Source organism: Chiloscyllium punctatum, chromosome 29 (assembly GCF_047496795.1).
Source record: "Chiloscyllium punctatum isolate Juve2018m chromosome 29, sChiPun1.3, whole genome shotgun sequence".
NCBI lineage: Eukaryota > Metazoa > Chordata > Chondrichthyes > Orectolobiformes > Hemiscylliidae > Chiloscyllium > Chiloscyllium punctatum.
Window position 1 is genome coordinate 67,070,697 of NC_092767.1, and position 19,908 is coordinate 67,090,604.

Sequence of the window (19,908 nt, forward strand, 5' to 3'; positions counted from 1 at the left end):
ACCACTCCACAGAATTCAATGAAGTATTGTTTGGCATCTCCAGAGTTTCCGGTCTCTGGTCTTCTTTCTGAATTCTTTCAGTTCTTTACTTCAGACACAGGACAGTTGACCCAATAATTGCTCAGTTTCTCAGGCACTGACTAAAGTCAGCAGTTCACAGGCAACTATTAAGAAAGAATAGATAAGGAAAGAGAGAGAGAGAGAGACAGATGCTGGTTTTTGAGAGTCGGATGGCTTTCCTTGGTTTAGAGCAGTGTCAGATTTCCCATGCTAATCTCCAAATGGTTTATCAATGCTACTGGTCATAATTTTCACACCATTTGGAACGACTGATCAATGCCATCCAGGTTTCCATAATGTAAACGGTGTGCTTAAGTTACTGATACAGAAAATGTTCTTTGACCACATGAAAGTAGCTATGACCTCAACAATAAAGTGAAAGACCACACGCAGCCTAGATAAAAGGTCCTCGAAAGAAGTGAAAAAAATCCATTCACAACTCATGAAAAGGGTGATCAGGCAGCAGATTTGACAGAATTCCTCATTTACAGAACTTTCCAACAAGCATCAAGATGTGCCTTGGCTGATGGTGAGAAGGACATAACTCGTCAGATCCTTCTTGCACATCTGGAAACACTGTGCCACAGCATGCAGCCTCAAGATGGCTGTGGTGATGAAGAGAACTGTCACACAGCTCTGTGAAATGTACCTTTGTAAAGAAGGTCTAGAGAGATGTAATCGTTTTTGTCAAGGTTGATCCACTGACGCAGTACTGTTTATTCCACAGGCTGTTCCTCAGGACACACTCTGTGATAAACACTGATTATGCCTGGTGGACCATCAACTTGGTGAAAAACATTCTTATCTGCTCAGAACTAGCTGATCTTCCAGTGCAAAGAGTTGACCCCGACCAAGTCTTGCAGACTGAACCTTCCAAGGTCCAGGACCACATGTTGAGGAACACACAAAAAGCTTGGGACAGCTGTCACCACAGTGGGGAAAGGGCCCCATCTAAGATCTTTCTGCCAAAACAAACAGGGTCTGCAATGCTTTGGGATACCCTCATAGCCCTAATGGGAATGTAAATAGTTTCCTTTCACGTTAGGAAAAAGCCTTTTTGTTGTAACTGGCTTGAAGCACTAATGAAGAATGTTAAAATTTCACTGTATTTTTTGCAAAGTCTTTGCAGAACTGCTTTGTACTTGTTGAATTTACTTATAGATATTTATGAATAAAGCATATTTGTGAAGTTAAAAATTGGTCAGATGAAAAATTCAATCTCAGGTACTTAAATCATTCAACCATGGGGCAGCGGCAGCATTGTTACTCACCGGCTATAATTCCTGTCCTCTCTGTATTCATAATATCCATGCCCCTGATCAGAGTATGGTCTCTTTCTGTTCATCTGTGTTTCCTGTTTGATGTCTCTTTGATCCACATGCTCCTGTTTTACTTCAACTGGTTGCAATTCTGCAGAAGCAATGCATTGGATTAAAACATTGAAAACCCAGTTAAAAAGAAAAGCATGAAGAATATTTCAAAGGCATTTGAGACTAAATGGATCAGCTGGATTTTTCATTCCGAAAAAAGAAAACTCCCAACTTTTAAAACATGATAGGTCATCCACAATATGAGTGTCAAATAATTACAGAAGTAACAAGATTCTAGCTACTAGAACATAGATTCCCATTTCCACAGGGCTGTTAAGATTGGGTGGAGAAGAAAAATCGCTTGAGGATTCTGTATCTGATGTTTATAACAAGGATCAAACATATTAATTTTGATAAAGTCACAGCTTTGTGCTTAAACGGAGACCAGCCAGTCATAATGGCACAGAAGGCAATTGGCCCTGCGAATTTGTGGAGCAACGGAATTAACACAAGTCCCCACCCGATCTATCCCAGTAGGCTTGTAGGTTTATTGCCTTTAAATTCACAGAATTGTTATGGTGCAGAAGAAGGCCACTTGACCCATTGTATACAAGTTCTCCAAATGAACAATTTTCCTGCCTTTCGATGTAACCCTGCACATTGACCCTTTAATAACAGTTAATACTCGACTTGATGGCTCATTGTTCCCTTGACACAGTCATGATGCACAACGTGGCCTTTTTCTCTGCCATAACCCTTAAATATTTGTTTATTTCTATCAATCCCTTTTGAACACTCCAACTGAACCTAGCTCCACTATACCCACAGACACTGCGTTCGAGATCTTTAATACTTGCACTATGGAAAGGTTTTTTTCTCTAGTTAAATTTAACCTGTGTCCTGCTCATCTAGATCCCCTCGCAAGCAAGAACAGTTTCTTCTCCTTTTACTCTGCCCTGATCACTCAGGATTTTGTATATCCCAATTAAATCTCTCTCAGCCTTATCCTCACCTAAGAAATCAATCTCAACTTCTCCAATGCTAATCCACATTCCTTGTTATTATCCACTCAACAAATATGTCTATTGAGCACAACCAACTTTTTGTCAATCATGATTCAGAATTAATATCAATAGAAACTGCAAGAGCACACAGCCACATTTATGAATCAGTTGCAGAAGGGTGGTATCCTGCCTGGTGTTAGGAATCTTCCTCACTGATCACAGAGTCCACATACGTATACACTTCCCAAAAGTGACGGTCTCTTTACACTCTATTATATCAACATAATAAAACAAAGAACTGCAGATGATGAAGATCTGAAACAAAACAGCAAGTGTTGGAGAAACTCAGCAGGTCTGGCAACACCTGAGCAGAGAAAATAAGAGTTAACGTTTAGAGTCCTGTGACCCTGTTTCAGAACACATTTTATTTTGCAATGACTGCTTCTGTATAATATAAATTAGGTAAATGGTCTCTCTTTCTCTCATACACACAAAGATTCGATTCATTTTGCAAAGACCTATACAGTATTCTTTTGACTCTGGTTATTCGCCAATGTACCTCTCAAGTAAGCTTTGCATTTTCATTTGTCACTATCTCAGTGGAATAATGAAGAGCCACCAGTGACTGCATCTGTTTTCACCTAAGCTGAATTCCATTTCAACAACACCTTGCAGGCCCAAATTATCATGTTGCCATGGAATCCTCTATGCCCAACTCTTGCTAATGTTTTTGTTGGGTAACATGACAAATGTGTCTGAGATGACTGACAGGCCAAATCCAACACATTCCTTTTCCTGTTTGCAGTGCGTAGCGTATCAGTGATCACCCAGCCCATGCTTGCAAAGTTCAGAACACTTTTTTAAATTCAGTTGTGGGACTGGCTGGCCAGCATTTTTATTGCCTGTCCCTAGTTGCCCTTGAGAAGGTGATGGTGAATTGCCTTCTTGAACCGCAGTAGTCACGTGCTATAGTTGACCCACAATGCTTTGAGAGGAAATTCCAGGATTTTAACCAAGTGACACCGAAGAAGTGGTAATATATTTCCAAGTCAGGATGGTGAACGACTTGGATGGGAACTTGCAGGCTGTGATGTTTCCATTACATGCTGTCTTGTCCTTCTAGATGAAAGTGGTGTAGATCTGGAAGATGCTGTCTAAGGATCTTTGATGAATAACGTTAGACGTTATTCTGCTACTGGGTCACGTTACTAATTAATTACTCATTCCTTCATTCCAGAAAGGTCTAAGTGGATTGAAATACCTGGTGTAACACCATTGTTCAGAAAAATTGGAGGCAGAAAAATAAGGAATTATGGGCTGATTAACCAAACATCTGTCATTGGATAAATGCTGAAATCCATTAAGGAAGTAGTAGCAGGGCACTTAGAAAATCATAATATAATTAAGCAGAGTCAACATGGTTTTGAGGAAAAGGGAAATAATGTATTACAGTTCTTTGAGGATGTCACCAGTACGGTGGATAAAGGGCAACCAGGAGATATAGTGCATTTGGATTTCCAAAGTTTTTAGTGAAGGTATTGCATAATTGCAATGCAAGATAAGAGATCATGCTGCTGGGGGGCAATATACAGGCCATACCTGGGCCACGAGCAGGTTCCATTCTTAAGTCTATTCACATGTCAATTTGTATGCAAGTTGGAACACAATACAGGGAACATAAAAGAACGAATTTGTAAGTGTGAGGAAGTGTGCATATTTGGATCTTTAAAGTATAAGTGTGCCTAAGTTGGACATTCAAAAGTCAGAGACTCCCTGTACTAGCTGGACTAGAGACTTGCTTAATTGACAGGAAATGGAGAATATGAAGAAGTGGATCATGTTCAGGGTGGCAAACTGTAAACAGTGGAGTGCTACAGCAATTAGCACTCGGATCTCAACTATTCACAATCAATATTAATTACTTGGATGAAAGGACGATGTGTAATGTATTCAAACTGACTGTGTCAGACAGCCAAGTTGTGAAGTGGAATCAGAGTCAGAAATAGATAGGTTAAGTGAGTGTGTAAAAATTTAGCAGACAGAGTACAATGTGGGAATATTTGAGATTGTCACTTTGTGGGAAAAGCATAACCAGATTATTGTTTAAATGTAGAGACTACAGAATGTTGAAGTACAGATGGGGCCCCCGAGATGTTCTAGTCTATGAAATTACAACAAGTTAACATACAAATACCACAGCTAAGTTAGAAGACAAATTAACGTTGGCTTTTATTACAAGTGGAATGGATTACATAAGTAGGGAGGTATTGCTACATCTGTGTCGGTGAAACCATAACTGAAGTACCACCTGCAGTTTTGGAGGGATATACTTGAGGCTGTTCAAAGTAAGTTCATGAGATTCTGGGATGAATGGGTTCTCAGAAGAAAGGATTGGAAGCTTGGGTTTGGTCTGTACTCATGAGTTTAGACAAGTGAGACGATCTTATTAAGACATAAAATTTTGAAGAAGTCTGACAGGGTTTTTTTAATCCTTAAAAGCAAAGTTTAAAATAAAGAGCCTCTTATTTAAGGTAGAGATGAGGAGGAGGAATTTCTTCTCCCAGAGACATTCATTTAAGGAATCCTCCAGACTGCAGAAAAGGCTAGATCATTGAAGATATTCAAGACAGAGTTAGAAAGATTGCTGATTTACAAAGGGAGTCAAGCGTTACGGGGACAGGGAGGAAAGTGAATTTCACGCCACAGTCAGATCAGCTATGATTTTTGTCAATGTTTCATCGGAGACTCAAATTGCTGCGAACTGTGTTCTTTCTACAGTCATATAGGATGGAATCAGATTCTTCAGTCCACGCCGAACACAATCCCAAACTAATCTAATCGCACCTGCCTCTCCTGGTCCATTTCCCTTCAAACCTTTCTTATTCATGTACTTATTAAAATATGTTTTAAATATTGTAATTGTGCTCAATCTACCATTTCCTCAGGAAGTTCATTCCATACACGAATGTCCACCTGTGCAAAAATATTTGCCCCTCATGTCTTTTTTAAAATCTCTCTCCTCTTACCTTTAAAATGTGCCTCCAGTCTTGAAATCCCCAATTCTAGGGAAAAGACACCTACCATTAACTCTATCTATACCCTTCTTCATTTTATAAACTTTTATAAGGTTGCCTCTCAACTTCCTAAGCTCCAGTGAAAAAGGTCCCAGCCAATCCAGCCTTTCTTTATAACTCAAACCTCCCATACCTGGCAACATCCTGGTAAACCTCTTTTGAACCCTCTCCAGCTTAATAATATCCTTCCGATAAGTGGGTGACCAGAACAGGACACAGTATTTCAGAAGAGGCCTCACCAATGTCCTGTGCAACCTCAATATGACTCGCCAACTCTTATACTCAAAAGGACTGAGTCTTTTTGACCGCTGTGTCTATATGTGACACAAACTAAAATAATTATATGCCTGAATGCCTATTTCGGTTATGTTTTTAAAAAAAATACTACTGTTTCGTATTTTTTAAATCAACCTCATTAGAGATGTTATTATAGACTCCTGAACAGTTGGGACTTGAACCGAAGTCCCCTGGCAAAGAGGTATGGGCACTACTGTTGTACCATAAAAACCAGAATTCATACCCATATTTACAGACAGCCATTTATACAGAGATCGGCCACTCCTATCAGGGAACTGAACCCTGGTCTCACATGGCAATCAAGGATGCTAAGCACTATACTAACATGGAGCTTCCTCACACATTTCCTATTTAATTGGTGCAACTCAATTGAGTAATGGAGACATGTGACATACATGCCAACTGAAGAACAACTTGTGTCAAAAGAAAGGCCAATGCAGCAAATGACAACAAATTTATACATCATTTCTATTCTGAATCAACCGGCCGGTGAAGGGGTGGGGTGCATATCCACAGCCACAAATCAACTCTGGGGATCAGTCCACAAAGCTGATGGACAGCTCTCAGTGATCATTTGATCTCAACATTTGATTTCCTTTACCCAGTTTCTACTTTGAAATTAAAGATAATTGGGGTGAAATCTGAACCAAGCATGTTTTAACATTTACAATTCCTTTCAGCTGATCAGGAAATGCTATGATCGATTCAGTTGTTACATTACAAATACTGATCCAGATTTGGCATTACTGTTATGAAGGTGTGGGTATGTACTGTACCTTTAAGAGAGGGTGAAAAATGGCAAAGACTGACTGGAAGCACAGTGTGAGGAGCAATTTAAAAATGTAACATTTGGTTGTGAAAGAAATAGCTGGAGCTGCTTTGCCACAGTACACAACAAATTTGAATTCGGCCAAACAGTTTAAATTATGCCCCGAGATACCAAAATCCAATCGCATTTGAATTTTAATGTTTTAATGACATCAAACCAACAGGACAGTCTGCTGTTTTGGGGTATATAAAATTAGGTATTTGGAACAGTTGGGGGAGAACAGCAAAGAATGGCAAAGAGCAGCCAAGCACCAACAGACTGCCAGCAGAATAGCTCTCTGAAAGGTACCTGTCCATAAGAAATTTGTGCAGCGAAAGACTAAAGACAAGACGACCCATGTAAATCTACAGAGGAGAATTGACACAGCTGGCTGGTTTTGAAATGTGATTTTTTTTTTGTAATCTTAATCAGGATTTTTAATCGGACCACTATTGTAGAGTCTGAGGGAAAAGATAGATTTAAGAGAAAGGAGTTGCAAATAGTTGTCTAATGTTCTCTTTTGGACTTAAAAGAATAAAATTGTTAATTTTTTCTTTAAACAGCGATATTTGGGATAGTTCTTTGCCACTTGAAATTTCACAGATTATGGTGCAAGGTGAGCTTTTCTGTGTATCTCATTTAAATTAGCAGAGGGTTTACTCCATGTTGAAACATTATTCATGAAGTGTGCTAAGTAGATTTAATATTCGTGTAATCAAGTAATATCTTCTGCATTGAGTTGCCATTGCCCTTCACTTGCAATTAATCAGCTATCTGGTGACCGTTCAAGCTGACCATTTACGAGGATTACAATAATATGAGGGATTATGTCCACTCAGTGTGCTAATTACAAAATGTATTTGTGCAATAATATTACCAGGGACTCTGAATAAGAGGCCACATTCCATCTTATAGGAGAGAGAAGTTTCAATTACATCTGACAGGATTTTGCACACAAGTGAAAGCAACAGATTCAACTCCCATATAACATAACTAGGTATAGCAGCAATGAATGAAGAAAAGGAGACTAAGCATAGCTCAAGCAAATCACAATCACCAGAGCTGTGGTACTGGCCTAACACCAACAAGTGTCTGGGTCTTAAAAGAAGAGCCGAGTAAGATATTTAATAAATGCTTTTAATTGGTTTTAATTTACAAATGATATGTACATCATTGGGGAGAGTCGCACTTGCTGTCTTTCCCTAAGTGCCCTTGAGCTAGTGGCTTGCTAGGCTATTTCAGGGTTCAATTAATAGTCAACTACATTACTGTAGGTATCTTTTTGAGAGATCATGTTTGACCCATCTATTGAGATTCTGAGGAAGTAATGTGTGCTGAGAGCATTTGACATGGTGTGCCCAATCAAAAGTTATTGCAAAAATTAAAAAACTATTGTGTGGGAGTATCATTTAGCACTGATAGAAGATTGATTCCTCATAGGGTGGAAACATTTGGCCCAAAACGTCCACACTGACCTTCCGAAGAGTTACCCTCTGACTAATGCACCTAACACTATGGGCAATTTAGCATGGTCAATTCACCTGACCTGCATATCTTTGGAGTATGGGAGGGAACCGGAGCACCTGGAGAAAACCCATGCAGACACGGGGAGAATGTGCAAACTCCACACAAACAGTCGCCGGAGCCTGGAATCGAACCCGGGTCCCTGGAACTGTGAGGCAACAGGGCTAACCACTGAGCCACTGTGTCGTCCCGTGGCTGGCTAACAAGTAGCAGAGATAAGTAGAAGTAGGTGTTTTTCCAACTAGCATGATATAAAAGGGCAGCATGCCACAAGGATCAGAGCTGGGACCTCAACAGTTTACAACTTATACAAAAGACCTGAAGTTATTGAATTTTTGGTTACTAAATTTCCATTGACACAAGGATTAAGAGGATATAAAGGTGACGCAAAAAATGCAGATAGATTAAATAAGTGGGAAGCCAGATAGCAAGCAGGAGCGTAAAAGGTGGAAAAACATGACATTGCCCAATTCAATAGGAAGAATTAAAAAGTATGTTATCTAAATGGTGAGAGATTGCAGAGTTCAGGGATGCAGAGACCTGAGTATACTCATGTATAAATTGGAAAAGGTTAATATGCAGGTATAGCAAGTCATTAGGAAGGCTAATAGAATGATATCAATTTTTGCGAGGGCAATGGAATGCAGAAGTGGAGAGGTTATGCTTCAATTACAAAGGGCACTGGTGAGACCACAACTGAAGTACTGTACACAGTATTGGTCATTTTATTCAAGGAAGGATGTAAATGCATTGGGAGCCAATTCAGAGAAGGTTTATAAGACTTATGCCTGGAATAAGAGGGTTGTCTATGAGGAAAAGTTGGATGAGCTAGGCTTGTACCTGCGAGAGTTTCGAAGAGTAGCAGCTGACTTGATTGTAACATCGTGAGGGTCTTGACAGCGTAGATATGGACTGGATGTTTCCTCTGATGGGAGAATCTAGAATGAGGATCTCCCATTTAAAACAGATGAGGCAATTCTTTTTTATCTGAAGGTTGTGGATTTTTGGAACACTGTTTCCATCACCTTTTCAGAAACAGAGTCCTTGAATATTTTTCAGGCAGAGGTATACATATTCTTCCTTAGTTAGGGATTAAAAGGTTAGTGGGGAAGGCCATAATGTAAACATCAACTAAAATCTTATTACATGACAGATTTTACGTGGCTACTGAAGTGATTGTAACAAGGTCAATTTCTGGTCACTGTAAGAGGAAATCTGACCAGTGTCAAGAACTATGCACATGTAATAAAGGGTGACTTGGCAACAGGATATCAGCCTCTGTAGAATGATTTCAGCTATCATGAGTCAGAAATTTTCAGGGCAAGAGTAAACACAAATAAATTGCGATGAATAAATGACTAATACTCTTCTTAGAAGTTTTACTGGAAATATAAAGAAAGTCATTGAGTCACAGAGATGTACACCATGGAAACAGACCCTTAAGTCCAACTCGTCCACGCCAACCAGATATCTGAACCCGATCTAGTCCCACTTGCCAGCACCTAGCCCATATCCCTCCAAACCTTTCCTATTCATGTACCCATCCAGATGTCTTTTAAATGTTGCAATTGTATCAGCTTCCACCACTTCCTCTGGCAGCTCACCCTCTGTGTGAAAAAGTTGCCCCTCAGGTCTCTTTTATATCTTTCCCCTCTCACCCTAAATATATGCCCTCTATTTCTGGACTCCCTGACCCCAGGGAAGAGACTTTGACTATTTATCCTATCGACACCCCTCATGATCTTATGAACATCCATAAGGTCAACCCTCAGCTCCAGGGAAAACAACTCTAGCCTATTCAACCTCTCCCTATAGCTCAAATTCTCCAACCCTGGCAACATCCTTGTAAATCTTTCCTGAACTCTTTCAAGTTTCACAACATTCTTCCAATAGGAAGGAGACCAGAATTGCATGCAATATTCCAAAAGTGGCCTAACCAATGCCTGTACAGCCGCAACATGACCTCCCAAATCCTGTACTCAATAAAGGAAAGCATACCAAATGCTTTCTTCACTATCCTATCAACCTGTGATTCTACTTTCAAGAAGCTATGAACCTGCACTCCAAGGTCTCTTTGTTCAGCAACACTCCCTAGGACCTTACCATTAAGTGTATAAGTCCTGCTAAGATTTGCTTTCACAAAATGCAGCACCTCGCATTTATCTAAACTCCATCTGCCACTTCTCAGCCCATTGGCCTGTTTAATCAAGATCCCATTGTAATCAAAGGTAACTTTCTTCGCTGTCCACTACACCTCCAATTTTGGTGTTTTCTGCAAACTTACTAACTATACCCCTTTAGCACACATTCAAATCATTTATATAAACAACAAAAAATAGAGGACCCAGCACCGATCCTTGCAGCAATTCACTGGTTACCAGCCTCCAAACTGAAAAACAACCCGCCCTCCACGCTCTGTCTTCTACCTTTTAGCCAGTTCTGTATCCAAATGGTTAGTTCGCCCTGTATCCCATGAGATCTAACCTTGCTAACCAGACTCCCATTGGGAACCTTGTAATACACCTTTCTGAAGTACATATAGATCACGACCACCGCTCTGCCCTCATCAATCCTCTTTGTTACCTCTTCAAAAAACTCAATCAAGTTTGTGAGACATAATTTCCCATGCACATAGCTATGCTGACTATCCCTAATCAGTCCCTGCCTTTCCAAATACATGTATATCCTGTCCCTCAGGATTCCCTCCAACAATTTTCCCACTACTGACATCAGGCCCACTGGTCTATAGTTCCCTGGCTTGTCCTTACCACCCTTCTTAAATAATGGCACCACGTTAGCTAACCTCCTGTCTTCCCGCATCTCACCCGTGACTATCCATGGTACAAACATCTCAGCAACGGGTCCAGCAATTACTCCCCTAGCTTCCCACAGAGATCTCAGGTACACCTGATCAGGTCCTGGAGATTTGAAAGTCTTACATAACTACAGGGAAAACCTAGGGCCCCGAGAAGGGAAACAACATTATAGCTGGACCATGTTATCTTACTTTTTTCCTACATCTAATTTATAAAATGAAGGTTTAAGTAACCTCTTTTGTAAGCCACAAAACTGCTGTACAAAAGGCGAATTTGTGATGTGTTGAACTGCATATAACGGACCACATAAAATATAACTAGGAGAAAGTGAGGACTGCAGATGCTGGAGATCAGAGTTGAGAGTGTGCTACTTGGAAAGCACAGCAGGTCAGGCAGCATCTGAGGAGGAGGAGGAGAATTGATGTTTCTGGCATAAGCCCTTTATCAGGAATGAAGCTTGTGGGCCAGTGGGGGTTTGGTGGGGTGGGAGGAGGTAGCTGCGAAATCGGTACATGGATGAGGGGGAGGGCGAAGGTGATAGGTCAGAGGGGTGAAGTGATGGACAGGTCAAGAGGGCAGTGTCAAGTTGGAGGCTTGGGACTGGGATAATGTAAGTGATGGGGAAATAAGGAAGCTGTTGAAATCCACATTTATCCCATGTGGTTGCAGGGTCCCAAGGCAGAATATGAGGCATTCCTCCTCCAGGCATCGGGTGGTAATGGTTTAATGTTGGAGGAAGCTCAGGACCTGCACGTGTTTGACAGAGTGGGAGGGGGAGTTGAACTGTTCAGCCACGGGTCAGTGGGGTTGGTTGGTGTGGGTGTCTCAGAGATGTTCTCTGAAACGATCCGCAAGAAGGTGTCCTGCCCCCTCGATGTACAGGAAACCACACCGGAAGCAATGGATGCAGTAGATGATATTGGTAGAAGTACAGGTAAATTTCTGACAGATGTGGAAGGATCCTCTGGGCCTTGGACGGAGGTGAGGGGAGTGGTGTGGGTGCAGGTTTTGCACTTCCTGCAGTGGCAGGGAAAGGTGCCAGGAGTGGGGTGTGGGCAGATGGGGGCGTAGACCTGACAAGGGAGTCACGGAGGGAATGGTGTCTCCGGAACGCTGATAGGGGTAGGGAGGGAAATATATCTTTGGTGGTGGGGTCTGCTTGGAGGTGGAAGAATAGGTCGATGATGATGTGATGTATGCAGAGGTTGGTGGGGTGGAAGGTGAGGAGCCAAGGGGTTCAGTCCTTGTTGCGTTGGGAGGGGTGGGGTTCAAGGACAGTGGTGCATTAAGTGGAAGAGATGCGCTGGAGGGCATCGTCAACCACGTGGGAAGGAAAGTTGCAATCATGGAAGGAGGCGGCCATCTGGGACTTTGAGGTGGAACTGGTCATCCTGGGAACAGATGTGGCGGAGGAATTGGGAATAAGCGATTGCATTTCTACAGAAGGCAGGGTGGGAACCAGTGGGCTTGTAGTAGATGTCTGTGGTTAGTTAATCGTCGGAGACGGTGATGGAGAGGTCCAGGAAGGGGAGGGAGGTGTCAGAGATGGTCCAGGTGAATTGGAGGTCGGGGCGGAAGATGTTGGTAAAGTTGATGAACTGTTCAACCTCCTCATTGGAGCTTGAGGCGGCACTGATACAGTCATCAATGTAGTGGACAAACAGGTGGGGAGTGGTGCCGATGTAACTGCGGAAGATGGACTGGTCCATGTATCCAACAAACAGGCAGGAATAGCTGGGTCCCATGCCGGTGCCCATGGCTAGCCCTTTGGTTTGGAGGAAGTGGGAGGATTGGAAGGAGAAGCTGTTGAGGGTGAGGACCAGTTCAGCCAGGCAGATGAGGGTGTTGGCAAAATGGTACTGGTTGGGACGCCATGAGAGAAAGAAACGGAGGGTTTGGAGACCTTCGTCGTAGCAGATTGATGTAGGGACTGGATGCCCATAGCGAAAATGAGATGTTGGGGACCTGGGAAACTAAAATCTTGGATGGAGGTGAAGGGCATGGGTGGTATCACGAACATAGGTGGGGAGTTCCTGGACTAAGGGCAACAGGATGGTGTTGAGGTAGGAAGAGATCAGTTCACATAAAATATAACCCACAGAAGTGAACAAGGTAGTTGGAAGCAGTGAAAATGTAAAAGAATGAATGAGTGTACCATGATGGGCAGTTATAAATTGATTTCAGTGATAAGCTTCTTTTAATATATAGGCCATGCGGAAGTCCCACTTACAATGGCAGAAATAGGCACTGCAATACAGGTTAGTAGGAAAATTTGAAGTATAAAGTTTCAGAAATGCACCATTTTCTGTACTGGACAAAAGGGAGCTATTTATACTTCTCCTAAAAATTTGCTAGCATTCCAATCATAAACAAGTACAGAAAAGAGAGTGCGTTTTAGCCAGAGAATACACAGTTCTAACTTCCATTTTTGGCAAACAAGACAAAATTATTAATATGATTTATCAATATCAATAATCATGTATTTTCTTCATACACTTACTAGGCACAGTAACATACAGCAAACTTCGTTTTAATCACCTTTTCAACCGAAACGCTTGATAAATTGGCAAAAATTATATGCCTAAAACACCATGATCTACCGCAATGTCAGAGTATTAATGCTGTAAATAAAGTATAACAGTAGCCTGTATGTATACCCCTACATTACATTTCTATTATTTACTGTGTATTTTTACATTAACTTAAAGGGGCGTGCTGGTGTTATTACATATTCTTTTGATAAATGTTGATGTCTTGAAGATTCACTTTGTCTGGGCTTACTGCAGTTATGTGTACCTCTTGATTATCTGGAATATTTGATCAACCAGCTCACCCCTGGTCCCATAGGTGTCGGTTAATAAAAGGGTTGCTGCATTGGTGTCAGCATAGAGGAAGACTAAATATTTGTCAGAGGGTCGAACAGCTGGTTACTAAAATTTACTACAATTCACAGCACTGCCCTTCATTAGCCAACCCAGCTGAGTTGCTTACAATCTGTAAGTCTACCAACCTGAGTTACCCAATGGTGCTGTTGCTTGCTCGATGAGTGGCTTCTCAAACGTTCTCTCAGCAATTCCTTGCTCATGCCTTCCAATGTCACCACCTTGGTTTTCACACTGAATGAAGGAGTTCTGCTCTCTGCCATAACAGGCTTCCCGAATATCAGACACATTACCTGAAACAGCATGAAAACAAAACAAATTGAAATGATGCAGAAAACCATCATTTATGCAATGTCACATTTCATACTGACTCTTCTGATAATCTTCAGAACAATTGAGGTTGGTGGAACATCAATACTAGTCTCCTAATATAGTTACCTTAAAGTCACTGGGCTGAATTTTTACAGATTTGGAAACATTTCACAGACCTTTAAAGATGCTCCCTTTCTTCCAGATCTAATTTTGACCAGTTGGGGAAGCAGATGGGCTTCATTCACATGAGGTAAACCCAAACTGAGCAGGCTCCCTTGGAACTTAATGTGGTGTTCCAGCAGACCACATTGTGACTGTTCTAAGAGCATTAACCCTCAGTAAGAGTGTTACAAATTAATAGCGTACACATAAATGTTCTGGAAGGGTAGATATGGTTTCATATAAATAAAAAAAACTAATGTTTTTCAACCCTACACTCTTTAAAAAAAAATGGATTTAGTAACCAGAAATGGGAAAAACTACCATTTGCTGGACTGCTTTAATTGACAAACTATCTGATTCTGCAGTTTTAATACTGTCCTTTGTTGACATTTTGCAAGGGGTGCTATTAGAGTCATAGAGAAACACAGCATGGAAACAGACCCTTCGGTCCAACTCGTCCATGCCGACCAGATATCCCAACCCAATCTAGTCCCACCTGCCAGCACCCGGCCCATATCCCTCCAAACTCTTCCTATTCATATACCCATCCAGATGTCTTTTAAATGTTGTAATTATACCAGCCTGCACCACTTCTCTGGCAGCCCATTCCACACACGCACCACCCTCTGCATGAAAAGTTGCCCCTTAGGTCTCTTTTTATATCTTTCCCCTCTCACCCTAAACCTATGCCCTCTAGTTCTGGATTCCCCAACCCTAGGGAAGAGACTTTGTCTAATTATCCTATCCTCACCCCTCATAATTCTATAAACCTCTATATGGTCAATCCTCAGCCTCCGACGCTCCAGGGAAAACAGCCCCAGCCTGTTCAGTCACTCCCTATAGCTCAAATCCTCCAACCGTGGCAACATCCTTGTAAATCTTTTCTGAACCCTTTCAAGTTTCACAACATCTTTCCGATAGGAAGACCAGAATTGCACGCAATATTGCAACAATGGCCTAACCAATGTTCTGTACAGTCACAACATAACCTCCCAACTCCTGTACTCAATATTCTGACCAATAAAGGAAAGCATACCAAATGCCTTCTTCACTATCTTATCTACCTGCAACTACTTTTAAGGAACTATGAACCTGCACTCCAAGGTCTCTTTGTTCAGCAACATTAGCATTAAGTGTTTAAGTCCTGCTAAGATTTGCTTTCCCAAAATGCAGCACCTCGGATTTATGTAAATTAAACTCCAACTGCCACTCCTCAGCCAATTAGATCATCTGATCAAGATTCCATTGTAATCAGAGATAACCTTCTTCGCTGTCCACTACATCTCCAATTTTGGTGTCATCTGCAAACTTACTAACTATACCACTTTTGCTTAAATCCAAACCATTTACATAAATGTCAAAAAGCAGTGGACCCAGCACCAATCCTTGTGGCACTCCACTGGTCACAGGCCTCCAAATTGAAAAACAACCCTCCACCACAACCCTCTGTCTTCTACCTTTGAGCCAGATATGAATCTAGGCTAGTTCTCCCTGTATTCCATGAGAGTTAACCTTGCAAATCAGTCTCCCATGAGGAACCTCGTCAAACGCCTTACTGAAGTCCATATAGATCACGTCTACTGCTCTGCCCTCATCAATCCTCTTTGTGATTTCTTCAAAAAACTCAATCAAGTTTGTGAGACATGATTTCCCACGCACAAAGCCATGTTGACTATCCCTAATCAGTCCTTGCCTTTCCAAATACACGTACATCCTGTCCCTCAGGATTCCCTCTGAACAACTTGCCCACCACCGACGTCAGGCTCACTGATCTATAGTTCCCTGGCTTGTCCTAACCACCTTTCTTAAATAGTGGCACCACATTAGCCAAACTCCAGTCTCCGGCACCTCACCAATGGCTATCAACAATATAAATATCTCAGCATGAGGCCCAGCAATCTCTTCCCTAGTTTCCCACAGAGTTCTAGGATTTTTTTTTCTGGGGATTTTCCCCCTTTAATCATTTCAAGACACCCAGCACACCCTCCTGAGTAAAATGGACATTTTTCAACCAAATATTTCCCCACATTCTATATCTTCCATGTGCTTTTCCACAGTAAACACTGATGCAAAATACTTGTGTAGTATCTCCCCCATCTCTGCGACTCCACACAAAAGCCGCCCTGCTGATCTTCGACGGGCCCTAATCTCTCCCTAGTTACTCTTTTGTCCTTAACGTATTTGTAAAAACCCTATGGATTCTCTTTAATCCTATTTGCCAAAGCTATCTCATGTCCCCTTTTTACCCTCCTGATTTCCCTCTTAAGTATACTCCTACTACCTTTATAGTCTAAGGATTAATTTGATCTGTCTTGTCTATGCCTAACAAATGCTTCCTTCTTTTTCTTAACCAAACCCTCAATTTCTTTAGATATCCAGCATTCTCTGTACCTACCAGCCTTTCCTTTTATCCTAACAAGAATATACCGTTTCTGAGGTGTAAGGAGCCATGACAGGACACTGAGGTGCAGGGGAAGGGGAAACCCAACAGCTTGTGAAACAAGTCCTTGAACTAGTCTGCCCTAGCACTCGTGACTTGCCCAAGTTGACAGGCCTAATTCGATCCTGCTTCTGCCTCCCTTGAGCAAATAGGGCTCGATGTAGGTCAGCCGAGTTGCCAAATTTCATGACTTAAATTAGCAGCCATTATCGCAATGATCCAGCCCCAGCAAGTTGCATAGATGTTCCAATTTTAAGTGACAGCCCCAAATGTAAATTTTGGACATTCACACTGCATTTGCAAATTTACAAAAGAAAGACGGTGATTACCTGCCACAATATTATTACAATTGTCCCAATGCATCCAAGGACCGCTGCTTCTGACTAATCTCAAACTTCTGATCAAATGTTGATCACAGAACCAAATGAAGCCCATACAACTATATTACTGATAACAAATATGCCATACTTGGAACTAGACTGAAATAAGAGAGATTCATATGGCTGCCAAAAACAACTATTGGCACTTCAAAGAACAAAGTGATACTTTGGGCTACCCTGCAACAATTTATTTTCATAGGATACATAGAATAAAATCTCTAAGGTGTGAAAGCAGGTAATTCGGCCAATTGAGTTCACAATGACCATATGAAGAGCATTTCACTCAGACCCAACCCCTTACCCTTTCCCTGTAACCCTGCTAATCCACCTAGTGGTACATCCCTCGACACATTGGGCAATTTAGCATGGCCAATCCACCTAACCTGCACATCTTTGGACTGTGGGAAGAAACCGGAGCACTGGAAACAATGTGCAAACTCCACACAGTTGCCCAAGGGTGGCAGCAAACCCAGGTGCTTGGCGCTGTGAGGCAGCAGTGCTAACCACTCAGCCTCTGTGCTGCCCCTTTTTTAAATTTACAAATGTATATGGGTACTGTCCTTGGATGCTGCCAGACCTGCTGCGCTTTTTCAGCAAGATATTTTTCAGCTCTGATCTCCAGCATCTGCAGTCCTCACTTTCTCCTACTGTCATAGAATCCCTACAGTGTGGAAGAAGGCCTTATTATACCCTTCTATCTAGTATATTGTAAATGGGACTTGATTAGTTTAGGCTATCTGGTCAGCGTGGATGAGTTGGACTGAAGGGGCTGTTTCTGTGCTATACACCTCTCTGACTCTATGTAACACACTGTATTGTAAATCTTTACCTGCATCATATAAAACTTGTATATCAAGTTTCATGATTACATGATATCCCAGACAGCTTTACAGCCAATTAGGTACTTTTGGTGTAAATGTAGTCACTGTTGCAATTTAAGAAATTCTGCAGCCAATTTACAGACAGCAAGGTCCCAGAAACTGCATTGAAATGAATGATTAGACAATCCATATTCATGATTAAAGCAAATTAGATTAGATTACTAGATTAGATTAGATTAGATTACTTACAGTGTGGAAACAGGCCCTTCGGCCCAACAAGTCCACACCGACCCGCCGAAGCACAACCCACCCATACCCACCCCCCATATCCACCCCTTCACCTAACACGACGGGCAATTTAGCATGGCCAATTCACCTAACCTGCACATTTTTGGACCGTGGGAGGAAACCCACGCAGACATGGGGAGAACGTGCAAACTCCACACAGAGTCGCCTGAGGCGGGAATTGAACCCGGGTCTCTGGCGCTGTGAGGCAGCAGTGCTAACCACTGTGCCACCGTGCCGCCCAATACTGAGATGCTGGAAATAAAACCAGAATGTGGAGAACCTCAGGAGAGAAAGAGTGTCTTTTAAGTCCACTCTGACTCTTCTTCAGAACTGATGAAACATCAACCCTGTTTCGCTCTCCACAGATGCTGCCAGATCTGCTGAGTTTCATCAGCACAGTTTGTATGAGTAATATTAACTTGAATGTATAATCATTGGTTAGGACACTGGGGAGAACTTTTCTACTTGTCTTTGAATGGGGTCGACATCAATAACCTAAGAGGTTTCATTGGAAAGACAGGACCCCCAACAGTGGACAACTCCCTCAGAACTGCACACATCACAACAGAAACTTATAGACTTTGGAAGTGGCCCTGATCAGGATTGCAAAGGAAGATACACATATAACTTACAAGCCCTGTTGATTTAATTACAATATCAAATTAAGTCGACAGCACACCCATGTGTAAAGGACAACGGGGAGCCCTTTAAGTTACATCACAGGAAAACATAAGTATTAGGAGCCATAGTTGACTGTACAGCCCCTCAAGCCTACTCCACATTCAGTATGATCACAGATAAATCTCTCCCAGCTCCACTTCTCACGCACTCCCACATGCCTAGATTGCCCATGTGAATAAATACATTCAATGGGAGAGCATCCACAACTTTCTGAGGAGGAAGAGAACCATACAGTATCCTCTATTTTATATCTTAATCTCTCCATGACCACCATTAGCTGTCCCATGACGGAATGGATTTTTGCTTCAAATAGCTTTTCAAATGGTGAAATCCAGATCCTTACCACCCTGAAAATTAGATTGGACTCCCTACAGTGTGGAAACAGGCCCTACGGCCCAACCAGTCCACACCGAACCTCCGAAGAGTGACCCACCCAGACCCATTTCCCTCTGACTAATGCACTATGGGCAATTTAGCATGGCCAATTCACCTGACCTGCACATTTTTGGACTGTGGGAGGAAACCGGAGCACCCGGAGGAAACCCATGCAGACACGGGGAGAACGTGCAAACTCCACACAGACTGTCACCCGAGACTGGAATCGAAGCTGGTGCTGTGAGGCTGCAGTGCTAACCACTGAGCCACCGTGCCACCCAGAAAAAATATTTCTATTCAGAAAACATTTCTCCTCAACCTCCCTCTGACTAGTCTCTTGAATCCTGTATCATTATGTTTGCAACCAAAGGACATCAGGTCCTTCCCATGCACTCTATCTGGGTCCTTTAAATTTCATGCAGCCCAATTAAATCTTACCATTCGTGCATACTGTTCCAAAGAAAATAAACTTCAGCACATTCAATCTTTCCCCAAAGTTACAATTTTCTATTCCTGGCACAATCATCTGTAAATCTCCTTTGTACCCACTCTAACACAGATTCTTCTTGTAGCATGGTGAGCAGAATTGAATACAATCACATAGCTTTGGCATAATTGGTATTTTATACAACTCTTACATAACAACTCCACTCATATTCCATGCTTTGACTAAT

General features: G+C 41.9%; 1 protein-coding gene across 1 annotated transcript in view; it reads right to left on the reverse strand.

Annotated features, from left to right (window-relative positions):
* The window catches only part of LOC140454489 (heterogeneous nuclear ribonucleoprotein U-like protein 1), an 81,715-nt gene that overhangs the window by 48,169 nt on the left and 13,638 nt on the right, over positions 1-19,908 (reverse strand). The window contains exons 2-3 of the mRNA XM_072549281.1: positions 13,904-14,068; positions 1,332-1,470 (exon numbers count right to left, since the gene is read on the reverse strand). Of these exons, the coding sequence (XP_072405382.1) occupies positions 1,332-1,470; positions 13,904-14,068 (304 nt within the window). The remainder of the gene's footprint in view (positions 1-1,331; positions 1,471-13,903; positions 14,069-19,908) is intronic.